The sequence below is a fragment of the Trachypithecus francoisi genome, unplaced genomic scaffold (assembly GCF_009764315.1).
Source record: "Trachypithecus francoisi isolate TF-2019V2 unplaced genomic scaffold, Tfra_2.0 Lachesis_group0, whole genome shotgun sequence".
Classification (NCBI taxonomy): Eukaryota; Metazoa; Chordata; class Mammalia; order Primates; family Cercopithecidae; genus Trachypithecus; species Trachypithecus francoisi.
This window is the reverse complement of record NW_022681453.1, coordinates 56,925,844-56,950,003: the sequence shown is the minus strand read 5'-3', so window position 1 is coordinate 56,950,003 and position 24,160 is coordinate 56,925,844. Positions and strand designations below refer to the sequence as shown.

General features: G+C 55.1%; 1 protein-coding gene across 10 annotated transcripts in view; it reads left to right on the top strand.

Moving 5' to 3' along the window:
- IQSEC1 (IQ motif and Sec7 domain ArfGEF 1) overlaps positions 1–23,042 on the top strand; it is a 396,118-nt gene extending 373,076 nt beyond the window's left edge. For 5 of the 10 annotated variants that reach the window (XM_033210757.1, XM_033210761.1, XM_033210766.1 and 2 more), the window contains 8 exons: positions 4,559–4,698; positions 5,159–5,188; positions 6,732–6,857; positions 8,383–8,482; positions 10,730–10,891; positions 11,623–11,799; positions 17,410–17,459; positions 18,714–23,042. In XM_033210757.1, coding sequence (XP_033066648.1) covers positions 4,559–4,698; positions 5,159–5,188; positions 6,732–6,857; positions 8,383–8,482; positions 10,730–10,891; positions 11,623–11,799; positions 17,410–17,459; positions 18,714–19,256 — 1,328 coding nt within the window. In that variant the 3' untranslated portion in view covers positions 19,257–23,042. The remainder of the gene's footprint in view (positions 1–4,558; positions 4,699–5,158; positions 5,189–6,731; positions 6,858–8,382; positions 8,483–10,729; positions 10,892–11,622; positions 11,800–17,409; positions 17,460–18,713) is intronic. The other 5 variants (XM_033210759.1, XM_033210758.1, XM_033210763.1 and 2 more) reach the window with 2 other exon arrangements.
- Positions 23,043–24,160: the final 1,118 nt, after the last annotated feature.

Genomic DNA, 24,160 nt, shown 5'->3' with positions numbered 1-24,160 from the left:
CATGAGGCAGCCTCCAGCTGGGGAGCTGGGCTCCAGCATCCAGGGTCTGGCATGGAGGGACCTTTGGGGAGCACAGCACAGATGACTGGGAAGAGCACTGCCTTAGAGGAGCCCCTGTGGGACACAGGCTGCATGACACAGGCCAGGGTCTCGAGGTGTTGGGAAACCTTCCTCACGGAGAAGGTGATGCTGTTAGCTTGCCCTTGAAGGATGAAACTAGCCTTTTTCTGTGTGTCTTTACCTAAAAGTAATATATTTTAAAAGGGGACTTGATATCACTACTGTAAATGGAGAATGAGTAGCATTTGCCAAATGTAGAAAGTAATTATAAAAATAAATACAATGAAAAGAAAGCAATGCTGCTGAGTTCTAGCCAGTGCGGCTTCCCGCTGCTGGCGGTGGAGTACAGACCCGACTCCCTGTCCCCTGGGAGGTGGGCATGTGCCGGGAGGTGTGGGTGCAGGGTCTGCGGGAAGCGAGGCCTCCTTGCATGATCAGAGACGGGAAAGGAGCTAAAAGGCCGTGACATTCCCCCAGGCAGCTCCATGCCAGCCCAGTGTGTCCCTTGTGTGCTCCGAGGTCCTCGGAAGGAAGGAGGAAGGCACTGCATCCTTCAGTCCCTGTGGGAACCCTGGCTGCAAGAGCTGAGGGTGGGTTGAAAGGACAGGGACTGAGGGTTCCTTGGAAAGGGTGTCACTGTTTATAAAAGCAAAGAAGAGCCAGTGTGAATCCAGCCTGGCTCTAAGAGCATGTGGAACTGACAAAGCTGTTCATTCTTAGTTTATTCAACAGTGGTTCTGCCGTCCCTTCTCCTTGGACAGGGTCACTTTCCAGGGAGCAGCTCCAGCTCCACTTCAGGGTCTTTAGGTGCCCTCCCGTTCTCCTGGTGGTGGGTGCCACTGTGGCAGGATCCCCAGGCAGCAGAGACCACAGGGAGATGACACCTGAGCTAGGCTCTAAGACCTGAGTGGTTCTGCCACCTCCCTTGGGAGGCAGGAAGGGATGCTGAGCAGGCTGGGGCATGGCTCAGAGCTCATGGACAGCCATTCTCTGCACCCAGCAGTCACTGCATGTGGCCTCTTGCAAGGTCTGAGGGGCATTGCAGGCCCCAAGTCCATCAAGTCTGTAGTTCCTGGGAACTAAGGCATCTTGAGAGCTCCTGAGAGCCACCAGTGGACACTTCGGTGGTGCAACAGAGGCACTCCCAGGCCCAGGTGTCCAAGCAGCAGCCAGGAGGCCGGGGCCTCCTCTACATCCACCCGGGGCCTCCCTCACCCTGAGCCTCCCTTCTCATGGGGCCGAGCCTGTTTCTGGGATTCACAGACTCCCACGTTATACCTGATGCAGGCTGGCCACTCATCACCTCCAGGAAAGCCAGCTGTGTGCTGCATGCTGTTGGCAGCCCAGGGAGAGTTTGAGGGTCTCTGATTTGTTTTAATTAATTTATTTATTTATTTATCTTTAGAGGTCCCTCTGGCAGCCTAGGGAGAGTGTGAGGGTCTCTGATTGTTTAGACACGGTCTTCCTTTGTCGTGCAGCCTGGAGTGCAGTGGTGCAATCATACCTCACTTCAGCCTTGACGTCCCAGGCTCAAGAGATCATCCTGCCTCAGCCTGCCAGGTAGCTGGGACCACAGGCGTGGACCGCCATGCCTGGCTAATTTTTAATTTTTAATTTTTATTTTTTCTAGAGGTAGGGTCTCACTATGTTGTCCAGGCTAGTCTTGAACCCCTTGGCCTCAAGCGATCCTCCCACCTTGGCCTCCCAAAGTGCTGCGATTAAAGGCTAGAGCCACCATGCCCGAACAGGTGGTTTTTTTTCCTTATTTTAGAACCTCCTGCATGTCATCTGGGACGTGCTGGATGAGAAATAACAGGAGGAACCAGAAACGACTGGCCTAGAGCAGAGAAGGATTGGCGGGGCAGGGCTGCTGAGTCAGGTGGTGGCCTGTCCATCCCCCCGTGGCAGCGGCTCTGTGGTTCCTGTCCATGATTGCACCCAGTCCTGCCAGCTGTCTGGATGACAGGGTGGCAGGAGCCTCCCCACTTCCCACGGAAGGGGCTGAGCACCGCATTCCCAAGGAGGGAGCTGCAGGTTCTGTCTCCCAAGCCTGGGCTGTCCCCACCAAGTCACCCCTTTTCAGCCTGGAGCCCAAGGACGTTCTTTCTCATCTTCTCATACTTCAGAAGGGGTGATCAGGGCTCAGAGAAGGCAGGGACCTGCCCAGGGTCACATCAGCCAGGAAATGGCAGAGGCAAGGCAGGTCCCTGGACTCCCGGAACCAGCCTGGTGCTCTGTGCCGAGCGCACGGATAGCCTGTTCTTTTTGTAGGGAAATCCTCATCTCCACCCCAACACACATCCTCTCTTGAGTGGGTCACCCCAGTTTGTCCGGTGGGTCCTGCAGCAGGAGAGCCCTGGGGGCTGGAGGACTGTGAAGGAGGAGTAGCTCACCACGGAAGCCAGTCCAGGAGTCTTTCCTTGTTATTAAAGTTTTTGGATTTTTTAGTTTATTTTTTTAAATGGATATTTACATAGTTTGAAAGCCGGAAAGTAATATGATCCAGCAGTTGTGCTCCTTGATATTTACCCAAATGAACTGAAAACTTAGGCCCACGGAAAAACCTGCACACAGATGCTTATGGCAGCTCTATTCAAAACTGTCAAAACGTGGCAACCACCAGACGTCCTTGAGCAGGTGAAGGGATAAATAAACTGCATGCCTCCAGACAGTGGAATAGTGCTCAGCACGAAAGAGAAGTGAGCTATCGACCATGAAGAGATGTGGAGGAACCTGAAGTATGTAGCACTGAGTGAAAGAGGCCAGTCTAAGCAGGCTGCGTGTTATGTGAGTCCAACTCCATGACATTCTGGAAAAGGCAAAACTATGAAGACAGGAAAAGGATGAGTGGCTGCCAGGAGCTGGGGGGGTGGGGGGTGCGTATGCGGAAATCAGGATTTTTAGAATGGTGACACTGTTCTGTGTGGTGCTATAATGGTGGATAAGGGTCGTTCTACGTTTGCCCAAACCCGCAGAATCACAACACGCAGAGTGGACCCTAATCTAAAACGTGGACCTCGGGTAACGCTGATGCATCAGTGTGGGCTCATCATTGTGCCAATGGAGCACTCTGGTGAGGATGGCAACAGCGGGGGTGGCTATGAGTGTTGGGGGGTAAATCTGCCTTCTGCTCAGTTTTGCTGAGAACCTAAAACTGCTCTAAAACTAATGTCTATTTAGGGGGAAAAATATACTGGAAGGTGCCTAGCAGAGTTTCCTTCCCACCCTACCCCGCGTGCTCAGGGCATAGCCTCTGCCCCTGAAGGTCCTTGATTTTGGCTTCTCCTGGCCGTGCCCCCAGTTGTGCTCCGCTCATGCAAGTGTATATATACAGGAATGGTTTTACCCCCTGCTACTTTGCACCTTGCTTTTTCTCACTTACTAAATCTAAGAGAAATGGCCCATGTGCTTTACTGTGGCCTTCTTCACTGTTCCTGACAGGTGCGTAGTAAGTAGTCTGTTGTGCTGATGTGGAATGATTGGTGAGCACTCTCCTGTTAATGGGTACACGGGTTACTTCCAGCCTTTTGCCATTTGGAAACAGTGCTGCAATAACCTTGTATGTGTCTCATTTCCCATGGGATAAGTTCCCCAAATGCAGTCAGTGTACCAGAGGGTGCTAGAACTTATCATTTGGGCAGGCATTGCCAGGTTGCCTACCCCGGGTTGGAGCATCTCCTGTCCTGCTAGCCATCTGTGGGAGGTCCGTCTTCCCCAAGCCCTGCAGCCCTTTGGACTGCAGCCTGGCAGAGGGATGAGGCTGGAGCTCACTGCAAAACGAGTTTGCATTTCCCGCATGTACAGGGCTGTTTCTCTGCTCACAGCAGTTTTCAGAGTGGGGAGGAAGAAAGAAGTGGTGTGTGCTTGTGGTTAGGGCAGCCCTGGGTCAGAGCCCAGCCTCCAGTCTCTGCCCGGATGATGTGGGCCAGCAACAGCAGCCACTGCAGCACTCTCACTGCTCAGATGCAGAGCTGGGCACGCCCCAGGCGCCCCTCATTTCCTCATGACAAGCCTGTGTTGTGGGCAACCTGTTTTAGAGGAGGACACCAAGCATGGGTGACGCACTCGCCCATAGTCACACAGCTAGTAAGTGTGAAAGTAGGACGTGGCCCCAGGTCCATCGGATCCCAAACTCACAAACCCCAGCCTCCCCACACCTCAGCCTCAGTCTTCCCATCTGGGTAATGGAGATGATTATACCCACTTTGAAGGGCTGTGGTTAGCATGGAGCAGGGTAGCATTTATAAAGCCCTCTGAACATGGCTTAGAGGTGGCTCAGCCCCTGACACCCATCGCCTACTAGTCCGGGTCAGATGTACTGGGCCCATTCTGGTAGGAGGACTGAGGAAATTTGTGTTGACTGAAAATGTCCTGTTGCTGTGGGCCTGCCTGTTCTGTTGGGTCTGGTGGAAGGTTCGCTCCTCTGATTTGCTTTAGAAACTGGTAAATTGAGTGAGCCTGGGGCCCACCCTGATATCCAGCTGCATCCCCTGCCCAGGTGTGGACGATGGTGAGGACATTCCCCGGGAGATGCTGATCGGGATCTATGAACGGATCCGTAAGCGAGAGCTGAAGACCAATGAGGACCATGTATCCCAGGTGCAGAAGGTGGAGAAGCTCATTGTGGGGAAGAAACCGGTATGTCATGGGCCCTGGTACGTGGTGGGCCCCAGCACCACCTGGGCGGGGCTGCCTGCCAGGCCTTCTCACTCCCACCCACCCCACTCCGTGTGGTCCCTTCCAGCAGGGCTGGTGAATTCTGCCAGCCAGGGCTTGGGGTTTTTTCAAGTGGCTCCTGTCATATTTGGGAATAACAGCTATTGGCTCTGCATTACAATCTGAAGAGAGCTGAGGCGCTTACTAGTCCAGCAGGCCAGGGTTGTGCAGTGGCTGAGTTCTGGGCCCCTGAGACTGGTGGGCTTTCCTGGGTGGTCCAGGAGTCCCCTGGGACCCCTCAGAGATCTCTCCAGAGCAGGTCCCCCACATACTGGCTGGGTGGAGCCCAAGGGGAGGTGTAGGGAGGGGGCACTTGCAGCATTGGCCTGGGCGTGGCTTTGAAACATGAACACCCTTTTGTTGGTTTCACATTCTCCCACAGATCGGATCCCTGCATCCTGGGCTCGGCTGTGTGAGTATTTCTCTGCTTTTACCTTTGTGGGTAGCCCACTGCACTAGGAAGGTCCAGCATCAGCCAGTCTCCGGCTCCCCAGACTCCCAGAGCCCGAGTGCTGGCCGCTTGAGTTCGTTGCTGGGGCGCTGAGGAATCAGGTGTTCATAATTACCCCAGCCTCTGATCTCTGCAGGCCCTGAGGCTGTGCTGTCAGGGGAGACTCCGGCTGCTTCTTGTCGGTGCCCTGTTGAGGCCAGCCCCCAGACCCTGCGTCTGAAACAGACCCCGGTGTGTCCTCTGAGGCCCTGCCCTGTCCGCTACCTGACCCTGCTCTGTGCTCTGTCCCCCACATCCCATGCCCCAGGCTCTCCCAGTGCCCGCCTCTTCACCCCCAGGACCCATCCTCTGCCATAGCTTTGTAGTGTGCCCACACACCCCAGGGCACATGCACACAGGGTGACCAGGCCGCTTGCCATGACCCTCCTTGTGGACTGGCTTTGTCCCTCAGTCCTGAAAGCAGCTCTGCCTGCCCTCACCCTCCCCAGCTTCCCCTGCAAGAGACCAGGCCCCTCCCACCTCCAGCCTGTGCTCCCCAACCCTCCCATCCTCTCTCCTTCACACCTTTGCAATCTGAGCACCCCAGACTGGGCCACATTTTCCCCCCTCATCTTAACCCCCTGATGTGCCAAACTCAGGCAGCCTTGGCCTAGAGCACGCCTGACAGAGTCAAGCCCCTGGCCTCAGGGCAGTGATCCTGGGGATCCCACCCCTTTGGCCGTCTCCCCCGTCCTGCATGAACCTGGGCACTCCCAGAGCCAAGTCCTGATGGCCCATCCCTCGCCCTAAGGCATCCGGCCTCAAGGGCAGCTGGAGCTGTGACCATGTTGAGGGCTCACGTGAGCTGTCAGGGACGTGTTCAAGGCAGATGTGGGGAGTGGAGGACAGGGCCAGGGCAGGTGCCACAGAGTGTTGGCTGCTGGCTCAGGATTTTCAGGCATCAGGACAATAGGAATCTTTTATGGGGAGGCTTGGTAGGGTGGGAAAAGTCCTGGGACCTGGAATTGGATCCTGGCTCTGCCACTTCCTGGTTTTGTCATTACTTACCTTCTGTACCTCAGTTTCCTCATCTAGAGTAGATTCTCTCTGTAAAGACTTTTTTAGGGCTTAGTGGCCTCATGTGTATGACCGGCACATTGCAGGGACTCAAAATGTGACTCGCTGTCTGGCCAGAGGCTCCCAGGTGAACTTGATAGTTTAAGAAGCCTGGTACCTGCCCAAAAGAATGGAAGGGGGGTCTCAGCAGAAGCAGGGGCGTGTCCCTAGTGCTTCAGGAGAGCAGACGTAAGGGATTTTAAGTAGTGGCTCCTGAGAACAGAGTACGGGAAACTGCCATGAGCCAAAAGACACATCTGCTCTTCACTGTGTGTGAGGGAAGGCATTTTTGAACTTAAGGCTCACGTGCCAGGTTTCTAGCTTGAAGGGCTAGACTTGTCCACTGTGGCTCCCAGGGCTCCTGGAGGAGAGCTGGGCGGCCGTGGCAGGACAGCCTCTCCCCACACAGGTGCTCTCTCTGCCCCACCGTCGGCTGGTCTGCTACTGCCGTCTCTTTGAGGTTCCAGACCCAAACAAGCCCCAGAAGCTCGGACTACACCAGCGAGAAATCTTCCTGTTCAACGACCTCCTGGTGGTATGTGGCTCACCCACAAGGTGTCATAGCAGGGACCTTAAGCCAGAGCCCAGGGTCCGCATCTGGCTGTCTGCATGGGGGAGATGTGCATGCATGTGGGGGTGCAGAAGGGAGGGTCTGCCTGGTGTCTGTCACACTGATGCACGTGGAGACAGACTTCATTGGCTCATGTACAGGTCCAGAGTGGGATCTTTGGCTTTAGTGCCAGCTCTTTCCAGAGCCTCTGCCAACGTCAGCAGCACTCCTGTGTGCTGTCTGCACCTGTACCTTGTGTGACGCTTCCTTGGGCAGGCCCCTTCCTCAGGCAGGCTCTGTCCAGGAGGGGAATGTGGCCCCAGCAGCTCCAGACCTGATCCTGTCCGCTGAGCAACTGTAGAATTCTCTTCTTAGACTGAGCAGAGGTTGCAGAGTTAGTCCTTGTTGCTGCACATCCCTCCCTAAGCCACTCTGGGCCAGGCAGGTGCAGCGCTTTCTGATTGGCTAGGCCTGGGTCCCAGGCCCCACCTCCTGGAACCCTGAGCTGGTCCCCTCAAGACCTATGGACTGAAGGAAACAAAGGCTAGAGGTTTCCCCAAAAGGAAACTGGGGAGCTCTTGCCAGAAGAAAAGGTGACATGGATGCTGGCCAGATGGGGGCAGAAGTGCCCACTGCAGAGAGAAGGGAGAGTTTGTCCTTTGGATTTCTATACCATGCCATGGGCTTTCTTGCCAAAGATGCCCATGTTCTTGATTGGGTATGAAGACTGGCTACCCTTCTGTGACCACTGATGTTGAAATCAGACCTGTAGGTTCAAATCCTTTATGAAGAACTCCTGACCTTGAGCGAATCCCTTCACATCTCTGAGCCTCAGTTTCCTCCTCTGTAAGATGAATCTCTCAGAAGGTGGCAGGGGTCCAGTGAGGTCCTGGACGTAAGACCCTTACATGGTGCTTGGCATGCCCTGGAGACCGGGGAGGTGTGAGCTCCCCTCTCCCCTCCCAGCCCAGCCTTTGGCTGCCACACTGGAAAGTTCCTTTCCTTACTGCAGACCAGGATAGCAGCCAAGGACCGTGGCGGGCCAGCAGGGGTTCAGGGATCACATCACTAGCCCACGGGCCAGTCTCCCTGCTGGCCCACCAGGCATAGCTTCACACTCTAGCTGTTCCCGAGAGAGGAAGCCATGGCTTCTTCTCAAGGTCAGCACTGCTGAGCACCACCTGTCCATTCTTGCCCCTCAAGGTACCAAGCCTCAGGTGTGTACACCTCACGTGGCTGTGAGAAGGCACTTGAGGAGGCTCCGTACTGTGAAGTGCCTACTGCCTCTGTGCCAGGTTGTGGGACTTTGTTGCTAGCCAAGATGGCATCGGGGTTGCAGGGACAGGAACCGTCATCCGAGTCTTGGAGTGGAAGGCCATGCCCTCCACCCACGTGGATTTGTCCCTGTCCTCCTGATTTTGAACTCCAGGAGGGTCCTCTGGCCAGAGGTTGCACATAGTCACTGCCCCCCGAGGCACTGCAGCTCAGCTCTGTCTCTGGCTGCTTCCAGGTCACCAAGATCTTCCAGAAGAAGAAGAACTCGGTGACGTACAGCTTCCGACAGTCCTTCTCCTTGTACGGCATGCAGGTCCTGCTCTTCGAGAACCAGTGTAAGTCTGCCCCAGGGCCTGCCTGGAAGAGCGCACGTCCCAGCTTACGCTCTTTCTCCTGGCTGCTTCGAGGACAGAACCCTGTGGGGGCTTCTACACTCACCCTTGTTTTATACCCAGAGAGCAGATTGCAGCTAGGAGCTCTGGTGAGCAGTAGGCACAGACCCTCAACAGACCCATCAGTCAGTTGAGCCTGATGTAATTACTAGTACTTCACTTCTTGCAGTGATAAGATTTTTAAATTTATGGCAGAAATACATTTATTTAAATAAAATGTTGACAGAAAAACATTAAATCGTATAGGTGATGTGCAAACATGGCCCAGGACACAGGCAACAGCAACCCCCAAGTGTCCATGGAAGTGAAGAGCTGAGCCCCTCAGCCTGGGTCAGATCCCAGTTCTGGCTCAACTGCTGTGTGGCCTGGCTCTGCAACCCCTCTGGCCTCTGTTTCCTGGGTCGTAAAGTAGTGCCTACCACAGGGCCCCCATCATACCTGCCGGAACACAGTGCTTTGCAAGGGTTAATTTTGATGTCCTGCTGGAAGGCACTGGGTAAGGCCTGGGGGCTTGGGAGTTTGGGGGGCTCACACCTGCAGCACCCCACTGGCTTCCATTTTACCTTGCTCCTTTCGCTCTCCACAGCTTCTCTTCCCCCTCCTTTGTCCCTTCCTTGTTGGAGGCTGAGCCAGTCCTCCTGGGCTGGGGAGCAAGGGGCCACCTGGAGTGTCCTAGGGAAAGAAGCTGAGTGTCCCTGCTTGAGCAGTAGGTGTCCCTTGTCCTCTCAGAACTAGGCGTCACTGTCTGTCTAATCAGCCTTCCATCTGCAGGTGAGAACAGTGTCAGGGACCCGCAGCTGGACCATCCAAAACCACAGGCCTTGTGCCTAGATCTGGGGCTCACTGCCCCCTTCTGTCTTCAGTGGGACCAGGGACAGCCCGGCAGGAGCCCCTGCACTCCCTGTATGCCCTGCTCCCCACGCGCCCAACAAGGAGCACGGTGTGCCTGCCCTGGCCGCCTCCCCACCTCCTGCCATTCCTGTCCATTGCAGGCTGCAAGTCATGCCTTACCTTGGTCCCAGGGGAGACCAGTGCCATCCCCACATTGTCCTGACCAGCAGTAGCCCACTCTCTGAGATGGTGTCATTGACCCCTGCCCCCCAGGGCTGGGGTGGGAACTTAGTGAGATCCTGGCAGCAAAGCTCCCAGCAGGGGGCCAGGACCACTGTGGACCGTCAGGACAGAGGCTGCACCTGGATCATGTCTGTGGTCCCAGGGCTTGGCCTTCGATCCTGGACGCCGGGTGCTGGCAAGAGCTAAGCCTGCAGCTTCTATAGGAGATGCTGTCATGCCAGGGATCTCAAACTGGCAGCCTTGGAGGCAGGCCCAGCTCAGTTACGTTTTATATGGTTTGCATATTTTTTAAAAAATTTGCTGAACCAGTCTCCACATCAAAATGTAGATATTGTGAAAATCAGAAGGTTTGGCATCACTAGGCACATGTTCCCACGTGACAGTTTAGGGCTGCATGTACACACATGTGCATACATATGCACACAGGGGCACTCTGCAGCTGCCCACAGGTCCACCTGGCCCACCTGGTCTGAGCCAAGGTCAGATTGGTGCTTGGTCCAGGAACCTTCAAGCACCCAGTGCCTGATGCTTTGTCAGTGGCTCCCACTGCAGGAGCAGCGCTGCCAGGAGATCAAAGCCCCAGGGACCCTGAAAGCCAGGAGGTGGCACCAGGAAGGTCTGGGCACAGGGTTCCTTGGCTGTGGAGTGCCCATAGTGCACCCCATGGGAGTTGTGGGCCACAGGCCATTCGGGATAATATGGCCCTCACTGTTGTCCAGAACTGAAATGATTAGAGAAGACCCCCACCCTTCTCAGGACGCAACCTCTGTCCTCCTCCAGGATTCAGCACCTGGCAGTGTGCCCAAGGACCTGGAAGTCAAGGGCCTGGTCTCCACGACCTTAAGGTTGGGGAAGAATGGTGGCCCCAGCAGCCTCCTGTGAGCTCAGCCACTTTTGTCCCCAAGTCACATGTGGAGCAACACAGACCATCTTTCCCAAGTTAGGAGATGAGGTTGCTCTGTACCCCTGCAGCCTGCCGCTGCGGAGGCTGGACTCCGGGCACTTATCCCAGGCTCACGCACAGCTCAGCCCTACCATTGTTACCTGACCAGAGAGGAGGTTGCAGAGAACACACTGAGACCTGTGGGCCTCCTCCCCTCTCCTTCCCTTTTGCAGACTACCCCAATGGCATCCGGCTCACTTCATCTGTCCCCGGAGCAGACATCAAAGTGTTAATAAACTTCAACGCCCCTAACCCTCAAGACCGGAAGAAATTCACCGATGACCTGCGGGAGTCCATTGCGGAAGTCCAAGAGATGGAGAAGCACAGGATAGAGTGTGAGTACCAGGGCTTGTGGACAGAAGGCCGAAACTTGCTGGACACTGGCACTTGCCTCCCCATGTCAGGGCAGTGACTTCTTCTGAGCCCACAGAGACGAGATGTCCCTCAGTCTTTTCTGACCTTCCCTATGGCCACGTGATGGGGCAGTCTGTGTGCCCAGGCTGTAGGAGGCACAGAGGGGGTCCAATCTAGGACCCGCCCTACCTGTTGCCTGTCATATGTCCAGCAAAAGACTCTGGCTCTCTGGTCACCCCATGCACAAGAGCCTGCAGAGTTCCCAGCTGGCCTTTCTGTACCTCGTCGTCTTCTGCATCAGGCTCAACCCACTGATGGGTCACACAGCCAAGGCCATCCTTGGCTGCAGGTCTACTCCCTGGAGGCACATGGGACTCCCTACTGCTGCTCCCTCTGTGGAAGGCCCTGGCTAATCCTTGCTCATCTCCCAGACCTAGGCAAGTCTGTGCCTCCCTGTCCACCCCCGAGCCTGGAAGATGACTGTCATTCCTGCAGGTCACAAGGCCCTCTGGCCTCTCTAGCCTTCCTCCTGAGATCTCCTTTCTGCTCTTTTGTCCAGAGTGGCCGTCACACCCTCTTTCCCAGAAACAGCCCTTCCCCATTCAAGGCAGATGGTGGCTCAGGACAGTGCTAGCTCCAAACAGAAGGCCCCGTCTCCCGCCCACTCTAGGCTGTGCTCCTCTCATCAGGCCCCTCACCCTCTCTGTTCCAGCGGAGCTTGAGAAGCAGAAAGGTGTTGTGCGGCCCAGCATGTCCCAGTGCTCCAGCCTCAAAAAGGAGTCGGGCAATGGAACACTGAGCCGGGCCTGCCTGGACGACAGCTACGCCAGCGGCGAGGGCCTCAAGCGCAGCGCCCTCAGTAGCTCCCTGCGGGACCTCTCGGAAGCTGGTAAGAGCTTGGCCTAGAACCACCTTCCTAGACCAGCGCATGCAAGACCGAGGCAGGGCGTCTGCATTCGGGGCATGCATCACGCGGGGCGAGGCCTGCGGCGAGGCCAGTGTGGCATTTCCCCTGACCTCCCCCAAAGCAGAGCAGCGTCTGACAGCACAGAAAGGGCATCCCAAAAAGACGCAGGAAATCAGGACCAAATTGTGAAAAAGAAAGGCATTGTATACGAATTAGCTGGGGAAGTCGTCCCCATTTTCCCTTTCTTCTTCCAGGGGTTTTATTTACTCGTTTATTGATTTGGGAAGTCGCTCTAGCCCGGAGTGAGCCGGCGGCTGTGTCCCGTGCTCTGTGCGGCCGCGTCCCTGTGCTTCATGCTGATGAATGAACTTGCGCGGAACCCTCCAAGCTGTCTGGCGCCCCCTTGCCCACTGTCCCCGGTCTTGCTTTCCCTCCGGGGCCTCCTCTCCTGGGAAACCCGGGCCTCGTCCAGCGCAGAGGCCACTGAGCGGCGGCCAGGGCTGGCTCCGGCCCGGGAAAGCCCTGCTGGGAACTGTCATGTTGTGGTTGTTTCTTTGTTTCTGTGTGTGTTCAATTTGCTGCCAGCTATTTCACCCCCAAGCAAGCAGCACCCCTGAAACCGCCTGCATTCCTGGGGGTGGGGCACTGTGAGCAGCAAGGCTCAGGGGCTTTTGCCAGCAGCCTTGGCCCAGCCTCTCCCTCTTGGAGCAGGAGAAACAAGAGGCACGGGCCGGCCGGTGGGTGCCTGCTCTTGCCGCTGCAGCCTGTGTTGCTGCTCAAGGAGTGTACGGGAGGGTATCACACCCACCCTCAGCCCAACAGTCTGTCCACCAGTCAGTGAGCTTCTCCTGGAAAGGGCCCTGGGGGCTGCCTGGGGCTGCAGTGGCCCAGCTTGTCCCGCGCAGGTCTGCCCTAGGAGCCTGGTGTGCCTGTTTTGGGAAGACCCCCTTCCTGGGGTTGCCTGCCCCACCTGCCCCGCCTCAGGACTCCCTCCTGCACCTGCCCGTCAGCAGCCTTGCCTCCCCTCAGCTAAATCCCTCTCAGGCCCTTTGGAGTCTGCCCTTTTTTTTAAGTTGGATTTTTTCCTTTGTTTTCGTTTTGTCATTATTATTATTATTATTATTATTATTATTATTATTATTATTTGCCATAGTAAAAAAAATCAGAAATTCATTGCCAGTTGCCAGCATGAAGGTTGAACCCAGGGCTTCTCAACCTCGGCTTGATTGACATTTTGAGCCCAGTGACTCCTTGCTGGGCAGCCATCTGGGGCTTGGCAAGATATTTACCCTCATTCCTGGCCTCTACTACTGGTTGCCGGTAACATCTTCCCTGTCACGACAGTCACTGATGTCTCCAGAAATTGCCAGGTGTCCCCTGGGGGGCAGAATCACCCCTGGTTGAGAACCACTGGTTTTCCCAGTGGCCTTGTGAAACACAGCTAAATGTCACTGGACTGCTTTGGGCCTCTGCAGGCTGTGGGCCGGGACCTCTGTTTGAGTTTGTGCAGTGTGGCGGGCCCTGCCCTCTCCCTCCCCTGATGAAGCTATCCAGCCCTTCTCAGGCAGCAGCGGTTCTGCCAGAACTGAGGCCCTTGAGCCCCATCCACCCCGGGGCCCAGAGATCAGGACCCCAGCCGTCCACCCTCTGCCAGAGCTTGGGGGTCGGACAGCCACATGCCGGGCCCACGTTCATGTGAAGGGTGAGCCCAGAGCTAGCTGCTTTCATGTAGTGTGACGATTGCTGTTGTCATTTAGGAGCTCAGAAGGACAATTTCTGAGCTCAGAAGGACAATAGGGACTGAGACCCCGCCCTGGGCCTATCATTGAAACAAAAGCAGGAACAGATCTCAGAGACCCCCCCTGTACCCAGAAAAGTTTGGAGGTGAAGTGAGGTGGGATTTGAGTCCAGGCAGCTGCCGAGACCCCAGGCTGGGGACAGGCCACCTGTGATCTCCCATCGGGACAGGCGGGTGCTGGCAGCCTTCCTGGGAGGGGCAGGGCTGGCAGCGGGAGAGGTCAGATGTCATGCTCTGGACCAGGTCGGGGCTGCAAGCTCCCCAGCAGCAGCATGGCCCCACCTCACTCACTACAGACAGCCCTTATAGCACTGAGCCCGAAACACCACGATGAGCTTGTGGAAGAGGCAGGCCCGCAGGACAGTGTCCCCTCCATGGTTGGCACGTCACTGCTCCCGAAGCAGGAAACCTTGAGAGCAGCTGTCCCAGGTCTGTACTCGACATCCATCCAGGAGAGGACATACCACAGACATGAAGCCAGGGGACTGATGAAGTAGCCGTAGATGGTGCCCGAAGGAACCCATCCTCAGGAGCCTCCAGAAGCCTCTATCATGCCAAGAGTTAGAGGGAAGGGGCTAGCACCGGCCCTACCGCAGTGCATTGCCTGGTGTCTCAGCCCTGGTCTTCCTTGGGCCAAGACTCCCCACCCGGTCCTCATTCCAGCGGCACAAGAGCCCTGCTGACCCGAGACCAAGGACCCAGCAAGGACTGTGGGAACAGGGATCAACCGAGTGGTGGTGGACATTGACCAGTGGCCCCCAGCGGCCCTCCTGCCCCTCCCTGGCCAAGCTGCCCAGCTCTGAGTCCTTACGGAGAGGACCTGCCTGCAACAGTCTCCATGCCCTGTTCCAGGGGAGCAGTGACAGCCAGCAGTGGTGGGTGGACAGAGCAGCACCCCTGCCATGTGTGAAGCGGGCCAGGGCCCAGAGAGGGTGGTGCTTCCTCTTGCCCTGGCCACATCCCTCCCCACCATGTCAGGCCCAGCAGAGAACATGCTGCAGCACGCAGATGCCAGAGTCAGACAGCCTGAGCCCATCCCTCACCTCCGCCTGCCCTCTCTAGCTCTCAGACCCTATGGGCCTGTTTCCCCAGCTGCAGCGAGGGAGTCAATGCATGGAAAGCCTTTCAGGTATGCCTGGCTCAGGCAGCGCCGGCCAAATGTGCGTAGCTATCGTTTCTGTTGTGGTCATTGACACTGAGCAATGCACCAGCTCGGCTACAGCATTGTTGAGGGTCACAGGACGAGTATCCGGTGGGCGGGAGAGTACTGCCACGTGACGTCCTGCCCTGACTCTGAGGAAGCTGCAAAAGTTGTGAAGAACCATCCTGGGAGCCCTTCAAGAAAAATGGTTCCAAGTCCCTCCAGACCCTGCCCAGGGCTGGCTTGGCCTGATCCGCACACATGTGGCGTGAGCCACTATTCTGGCCTGCCTGACTTCATCAGCCTGTGAACCTGGGCAGGTGTGGGAGGCTGCATATGCATGGGATGTCTGCACGGATTGCTATGGGCAGTTATGGTTGTGGGTGTACCTGTGAGCACAGGGCTCTGGGATTCAGCACAGAGGGAGCCCTGGGATCACCCTGCATCTCTTGCTGACCTGAGACATTGAGAAAGTGGATTGTAAGACACTCAGCATCACTCCAAAACAGCCAAATAAAGAACTCCTAAGTGTTCGCCCAAGTTGAGCAGGGTAAGGAGGACCGTGTTTAACTCCAGGTGGGGACACTGTGTGGACCCCCAACCCCAGCCTTCAGGCCTGGCCCAGGTCGTGTCAGAAGCTATAGGCTGGCCAAAAGGAGTTGCCAGATACAGGCAGGGGAGGCCATCTCCCCTCTGCCCCTGGTTTTTAGTCAGCCAGAGGAGTCCCAGGCCTTAGAGGAGTGGGCTAGAGAGCTGATTTGAAAACCCTAGAGACAGTGGCGCTCTGTCCCTCCACATTTCCACATGGCGCCACAGTGTCCTGAGTGTCTGATGGCCGTGACCACCCAAGCGGGGAGTGGAGGAGGGAGGCCATGTCCTGGGAGGCTGGACTCTACTTTGCTTCATGTCCCTGGACCACTGTGTTGGGCAGGAAGGGAAGAAAGGTCAGCCTCTCTTCCCACACTGGCTGAAAAATGAGGAAATGTGAGCCTCCTCTTTCTTCTGGCTGAGAATTAGGGCCAGGGTCCTACTTCACTGTCCTAGGTCCTCAGCAACTGGTGTCAAGCCCTCTTGCCCTGATGTGCCGTGTGGCTCTTTCCCAATAGTGGTCTCTGAGGGCCACATCACACAAGCCAGAGCCACCCAAGGCCTTCTGCTGACCCCCTCCCACCTGGACCTCCGGTTTGGGGTCAGCAGGCAAGGCAGAGGGACTGGACTCCCCTGAGTCTGTGTGGCGATGCCCAGGCTGAAGCCATGCCAAAGCACAGCCCAGCACACTCAGAGGGCACGGGGAGGCTTGAAGCCCACAGCACTCCCTCCACCTGTCACTGGCTGGTGGCCCTGGGCTAGCTGGGAGGTGCAGTAACTTTCCCAGAGGCTGGGGACAGGGCACAGTGGGGAGGCCCAGCAGTTGCTTCCTTCTCCTAGGGTCCTGGGCCCAACCAGGCCTGGGGTCCAGCTCTGAAGGCAGCGTGGCCAAGTTATCCAGCCTTAGAGGCGGCCGGGTGCGCAGGTCTGGGTGTGAACCCTGCTGCCTGTGAGAATTGGGCCTCAGCGGCCCCCTCTCTGACACAGACACAGTGACACGTATAGGGTTGACCTGTCCAGCACGGTGCTCAACACATGCCAATGCTGCCCAAATGGAAGCTTCAAGAATGTCAAGTGGGGAGGGCTGTTCCTCCCTCTTCCCATCCCCACTCCCAGAGCCCAGGCTGGCCCCTAAGGCCAGGCCCCTGTCATGCTCCAGGCTTGGTGTTCTTCAAAAATCCACGGAGAAGTCCACAGGAAGGACTGTGGCGGCTGGGCAGGGCCGGGCTGGGCCCTAGGCACCCGGAGCCAAGAGGACGACCCGGCCTTGCTTCGACGGACCCCGCACACCGAGTGCCTACTGTGTGCCCTGCACTGGGGCACGACGAAGATGCTGGCAGAGACCTCCTGGCTTAGGGAAGGCTTTGTGGCCCCTTGGGGAATGGTGCCAAGCAGAGGAATCCCAAGCTGGAAAGTGGTTTCCAGCAGCCCCCAACCCTGTCTCCTGCCCCTGGCCAGGGCACTGCACAAACCAAAACTGAGCTCCTGCGGGCAGCCGGGAGGAAGCGGGGGTATGAAGGTGTTTCCTCTTCACCCTCAGTGCTCGTCCTGCCGAGGAGGTGGGGGCATATATGTGTGTGTGCGGATATACACATATATATGGCAGTCACTGAAGGTGGGCATGCAGGACCTGCCATGCTGTTTGTGGCCGTGGAGAAGCTGCCCTCGCCCCTCCCCATTCACCCGAGTCAGGGGTGAACACACGAGTTAGAGGCATCGGGCCCACCTGTACACATGCCTCAGCCCCAGGGCCCCTCTCAACAGACTGCTGGTCCAGGAGAAGGAGTATAAAATAGGGGCTGGTTTTAAAAAAAAAAAAAAAAAAATTTTTTTTTTTTGCTTTTCAAAAACTTTATTTTGAAAATTCATTCCTGCACTGCTGCTGGCTTCCCCACTGAGCCCCTCCTCTGACCCCTCACACCTGGCTCCTGCGGGCAGGTGGGCCCGGCACCTGTGCCTGCTCCCAGCAGGGGTGCAGGCTCCGTGGCAGCAGCGTGGCGCCAGGCAGGCAGCGCCCCCAGCCTCATGTCCGCGTCTAACTTCTGGTATTGCATGTTCTGGGCAGGGAAGCGAGGGCGTCGCAGCAGTGCGGGATCGCTAGAGAGCAATGTGGAAGTAAGTAGGAAGCGCCTCCGTCCAGCTGGCTGTCCTGTGTCGCCTTCCCCAGTCCTCAGTTCATATCTGTTGTCCTGGTTTTTTTTTGTTTGTTTGTTTTTTGGGTTTTTTTTTTTTTTTGTTTTTGTTTTTTTGTTTTTGTTTTGGTTTTTGTTTTTTTGCTCTTCCTTCCCCTACTGCACAGAGACGCAGACACCCGCTCCCTCCCTGCCTGCCTGGGACCCTGTGCATGTCAGCTTCTCCTGTGTGCCTAGAAACATCCATGCCTCTCACCGCTTGTTTTGGACTGAACAGTGGGGGTGGTTCTGAATTTTGTGTTTTGGTTTCTGCTTAACCCCATCACCTGTGGTCCTTGAGCATGGTTGACCATCCCCAGCTTCCGGCACCCCCGCCCGGGCCACCCGGCTCCCACTCATCCTCCACACTTGCTGTTGGATGTTTTTGCTGAACCCTTGACTTCCACGCCCACCCATCCCCATCGCTTTCTTCTTGGAGTTTGATTGCTGTGTGTCTGCGGCAGGACACCATGGAATTGCTTAGCTTGTGGGAGGAGGAGTGTCTTGAGAGAAAGAGAAATTCAGTGTGGATTTCATGATATTTCACTCATCCTCCAGCCATCTCTGTGTTACTGTTCACATCTCTACCTCAGCTTGCAGATCTTTTTCTGTTTCTTTCTTTTTCCTTATTTGGTTTGCAGTAGGCAGCTGCAGTGAAATGCCTAGGCAGCCCATTCCCCCAGAGGACAAGGTTTCTGAGCCCCACCTGTCCCTGTCACCACCTCTCCCGAGACCTCAGGACCCACATGGGCGGAGCAGGAGAGCTGAGGGCCCTGTTTCAGCAAGAGCAGAGCTCCTCTTCCAGGCACACCAGCCCCTCTGCACTTGCCACACATAGCGCACAGACACCCCAACCCAGGGGTTCCTATCTGAAACCTCAGGCTGCTGCCAGGGCCAAAGTACTTGTCAGAATGAGACTGGAAGTCCTACTTCTGCTGTGGCAGTCAGAGAGGCGGGCCCCTCCCCTGCCCTCACCCCCTACTTTGGTCAAGGCCAGTCACCCCCAACTGCCCTGCACTATAGTGAGAGGAGGTGGGGCCCAGGCCAGCTGCACTCAGCCCCACCCTCTGGCCAGCAAGTTGAACTAAAGCTTAGCAGTCAGTGGGTGAATTTTTACATTAAAAAAAAAAAAAAAAAACATTCTGACCTAAGTGCTTGAAGATCTTTTAATTTTGATTTCTATGAATTTCCTTTTTAGGGGTCCATCATTAGCAGTCCTCACATGCGCCGGAGAGCTACATCAACACGAGAGTGTCCATCTCGCCCACACCAGACTATGCCCAACTCATCTTCCCTCCTGGGCTCCTTATTCGGGAGCAAGAGAGGGAAGCCCCCTCCCCAGGCCCACCTGCCCTCAGCCCCAGCCCCACCACCCCCTCACCCACCGGTGGTCCTGCCCCACCTGCAGCACTCCATGGCTGGCCACCACCTGGGGCCCCCAGAGGGGCTGCCGCAGGCCCCTGTGCATGGGCATCACACCCAGTACTGCCACATGCAGCAGAACCCACCCCCCTACCACCACCACCACCACCACCACCCGCCCCAGCACATCCAGCACGCACACCAGTACCACCACGGCCCCCACGGGGGGCACCCAGCCTACGGGGCCCACGCCCACGGCCACCCGCCGCTGTCCTCGGCCCACATGGGGCACACAGCGCACCACCACGGGCAGCCCCCTGCCCCGCCGCCCCCCACCAGCAGCAAGGCCAAACCCAGCGGCATCAGCACAATTGTGTAGACAGCCTGGGCAGGTGTCCCAGGTTCCCTGAAACAGCTGCACACCACACAGGGCACGCCCGGGGGTCGCCAGCCGCACACCAAACCCGGGGCGCTTCTGTTGCCATCTCTCCCCTCTTCCCCTCACGGCCCAACTGGAGCCCCAGGAGCCCATAGGGCTGTGTTGTGTGGAACAAAGGTCCAGATTTAATTTAGTGTTGGCACCCCGAGCTCCGCTCACCTCAGTCTGAGGGATGGGTGGGCCTCAGACACCATCAGCCTTGAAATGGTGCCGCCAGCCAAGTAGATGTTGAACTGCCTCCCCCACTCCAGCTCTCAGCTCCCTGTGCCCTAATTTACATGCCTGTGAAAACCCAACCTAGAAAACGAAGAAATGAGATACAAAAACAGAGACAAAACAAACCCCAAAACTTGCTGCATTATTGCTCTTTTATTGACAATGGGCAAAAAATTAAGTAGACCTGATATGGTTGATGAAAATACGTAAGTAAACTTTATATAATATAAATATATAAATATATAAATATATATATATATATACTGTATAGGTAGTACTTGTGTGTGAAAGGCAGGCGTTTCAGTCCACAACATTAGCAATACCCACCTTACAAGGAGCTCCACTTACCTAGTAGGAAGACAGTACCTTAGCTGGGTGTGTGAGACAGTAGACCAAACCCTAAATGCTAGGAACAAATTCAGATACTTCATATTTTCATACAAAGAAGTCCCTCTAGGACTGGCTAAAATCTTTACACAATCATTACTAACTGTGCCAAGTAACATAGCATCTAACTGTTTAAAAAGTCCAGTATTGCTTTGTATAAATCCTTATTTTATTAACAGAATACTATCATAAATAGTATTATAATGCTCTGTTATTTCAGGTAAGCAAATAGCTAAACTGCAGTACACTCTACAGTAGCAACTCAGGACAGCTGGTTATGAGCTGGTTGTCTTAGGACATTGGTTACACAGATTCTTAGACACTTTAATGGCTGCGATAACTGTGAATCTCCATGATCCATGTTTCTTTTACGCGCATATGATTTAATGCACACTCATTCAGAGTCCTCCGAGAGGGGCACCCATACACGGCAGAAGTGTTCATCTCCAACATGAAAGTGACCAGCTCTCATCCTCGTCTCCCCAACACCATAACTTCCTCATCCCGCCTCCAACCCACACCAGGCCGAAGCCCTCAGAGAGTGTTTTCACCAGGAACCACTCTCGAACCTGAAGGTTGACTTTAGCGTTTAGCAACCCAGGGCGGTGTGTGTGTCTCCTGTTTTGTTTTCTGAGTGGTAGCAGTGATCATCGTAATTCCATGTAGCCATGTGCTAGCAGAACCCTTGTGTCATCACCGTGGCCCGTGTGACCCCAGCCGACGAGTGCCCGGCGGAGCCCCCGCTGCCTTCCCATGGTCCAGTGAGCTGCCAGGGCATCACATGACTCTCAGCTGTGCTCTTGTTGCTTCTGTGTTGTGGTGACACCATGCGCTCCGCGGGCCAGATGCTGCACGTGGCGGGTCTGTGCCCGAGTCACCCACGGGCCATACTTTGTAGTTTCAGCCTTTCGAGCCACTGCAGCCGTCAGTGCTGTGCTCCTAAGCCATGGGACCCGAGGACTGCCCCCCGGTACCTGTCCAGGCGGAGGCCCTTTCAGAAAGGGCGAAGCTCACGCCTGACTCTGCGGGCCGTGGGGCCGCGTGCTCGGTGGACAGCGTGGTGAGCCGTGGCCGGACGGCAGGAGGAGAGGGGAGCCCCCTCTGGCTGTATGTCACCTTGGCTGGCTGGCTGGCCAGGGTTTTGCTGATTTCCCTCCTCACATCCCTCCCCTCGCTCATATCATTGAGATCACCGTACCAGCAAATCTGCAAACCAAGCACTTTGTTAATCTCCACAGAGAGCAAATACAGCAATCTAGAGTTTAGCCTTTTTAAAATTAAGTGTGACTTTAACCTGCCCACCTGTGTCCTCCCATCGGTGTGGCATTTCTTTCTTTGGTGTCTGCTCAGAAAGAAACAGCTGGGAGCATGTGATTGGGCCAGGCTAGGCTGTGGGGGAAGCGCCCTGGTGTCCCCGACTCCTCAATTCTTGGGTCTTTTCTAAAAGCCAGGCTTAGTTCCTAAAGCACTCTTTGTCTCGCAGTTTTGAGGAGGTTGTTCTGACCTGGAAGCGTTAAACTGCTGCATGTCATCCGGTGTCAGCTGTGAGGCCGTGCTCTGCGGATTGTACATTTGCAAAATGTATTGGTGTGACCGTAGACGCATTGTTGAAGTAAAGCGATCACATATTGAGTATGTCAGCTTTTCTCGCCCTCTTCTGTGCCAAGGGGAGAGAGTCTCACTGTAACCTTCAGGTTGTTCCAGAAAGATTCAGGCCATTTGGCATAGAACTGCTCTTTCTGAAGGGCAGCACTAATGAATAGGAACAGACAGTAAACCCCAGGAGGGGCTTTCCAGAAACTCTCCCTCTCCATCACCATCCTGCAAGCTCCACAGCCTCGGGCTGCCAGCCTCTGGCACTGTCCTGGGTGTGTTCTGGAGCTGTGCTGGGCAGCAGGCCTGGGCCTTGCATAAGGACCTGCTGGAGCCCACTGAGCCCCTCATGGGGTTTCCAGCCACACTGTGTGCTCCTTCAGGCCAGTAAGGTTTCATCCTGTTTTATTTGCAAGCTTATCAAAAGTTTGTGGAAGATACATTGTTGGATTCTGGAGGCTGGAGTCATGCTGCCCACATCTTGTTTGGGAAGCGGAAGCTCCCAGTGAGCTGTGTCCCCGTGTGTCTTTCATGGGACTGTCCCCTCTCGATCCCCACCTGTTACAGCCATAGCTTCGGGGTCCTGTCATCACGTCCCACAGGAGGGGAGGCAGAAGGAGGCCGAGGGCCTCAGGATGTCTGCCTGGTCCCTTCTCACTGCGAGGACGCCCTTGGCACACCTTTCTCAAGTCACACAAACTATTGTAGTTACATACAGAATTGCTGACATGAACAGGAGACGCTGAGGGAAACAGCTGGCAATGTGACAAAAGTCTTTCCTGGGACAACAATCAAATCATGTATTTGTATTTTTTTAAGTTTACCAATGAATTGTACAACAATGTAAAAATAAAGTTCATCCTAATATGATGTGCACATCTTGCTTAAAAATGTCTTCAGCATCCAGTGCAGAGTGATGTTTCCCTCACACACTGCATGCGGCACGAGCCTCTTGTTTTTCTTAACAATGAGCTGAAAAGACAGCAGATGTTCACAGCTGATGCTGGGTGTTGACTCAGCTCCACGGGAAGCTCTGTGCCCGCAGGTAAGCACGCACAGTCTTATAGTTCTCCTTGTAAAGTATCACCCTTCCTGCCTGAGAAACGAGTGCATTTGTATTTTATATAACAACAATAGTCAAGGCAGCATGGCTACACTGAGCAGGGTGAGGTGGGGGCGCTGAGCACAGGACAAGGGGGAGGGGGCCTGCCCTCCACTCAGACCATCCGCGTCGCCCGTCTGTGTGCGGTCACATTGAGACTGCACACAGCATGCGTCTCCTCTTGGGAGATAACTTTGGCCTCCGAGTTGTTTGAAGCAATTAGAATCAGGTCCTGAATCCCCAGACTGTTCGGAGACTTCAAGGGACACCTCCCTCACAAGAAACCTGGCACCCCCACTGTGTACCTGTGGGAGGGAAGGAGTGCGTTTGTGTTCATCTGCATTCTGTTTGTCAGTGGTAACAGACTCTATCAATGTAAAACCATGGTTGTGATCATGTGGGGAAATCAAATAAATCCTTTGAAACTCTCGGATTCTCAGTGTTTCTGAAAAGTCCAGAAATTGCCCTGTTGGCGAGACCCAGATCTCCAGCTGATGAGTTTCTCCATTCCTTGTCATGACTCTGGGCACTCGCTTTCCTTGAAGACATTGGACTGACTTGACTTTGAGGACACTGATACAAAATGTAAAATAAAGGGACACGTCACAACCAATTGAAGGTTTCAAAGGTATTTATAATTTCTAGCAACTTTCCTTTTTTTACTTATTTTTTTATTTTTTTGAGATGGAGTCTCGCTGTCGCCCAGGCTGGAGTGCAGTGGTGCCATCTCAGCTCACTGCAAGCTCCGCCTCCCGGGTTCACGCCATTCTCCTGCCTCAGCCTCCTGAGTAGCTGGGACTACAGGCGCCCGCCACAGCGCCTAGCTAACTTTTTCTATGTTTACTAGAGACGGGGTTTCACCATATTAACCAGGATGGTCTCGATCTCCTGACCTTGTAATCCACCCGCCTCAGCCTCCCAAAGTGCTGGGATTACAGGCGTGAGCCACTGTGCCCGGCTGTATTTCTAGCAACTTTCAACAAATGATGGTCCCTTCATGGAGTAAGAGGGGATGAATTCTATTAAACGTTGAGGTACACTAGTTATGACTTAGGGAAAAACAAAATACCCAGTGGCCCAGTCCCCAGTGAAGATGGATGATGACATGAGGTCAGAACAACCTGCTTTTCCATGTTGGCTAATGTCGTGTGCAAAAGCCTAAGACGGTAAAGTCATTCTCCTGGAAGGAAGAGGCCTAAGTTTCAGTGCACGGGATAAAATGAACTGGCAGATCTAACTAGTGGAAAACAAAGTTAATTTTGGTGACCAAAACGAGCTCTGGCCCTCCCTCTGTACAGCACATTCTGATTGAAAGATGTTCTCACATGGGCGGCCTCTTTCAGTCTCATTCATAGCCACTACTGGCTCATCCAGACTGAAACCAGGAAACCAGCCATTTCAGTGCACACACCCTGGTGCCTTGCCCAATGCCTGTCTCTGCAACTGGGAGTCCATCCCTTTTACAGACCATTCAGGGGCCCTTCAAGAGAAGCTGGGTACAAAAATTCCCTGAAGTACCCATTTCTGCCTCGGTTTGATTTTTGCG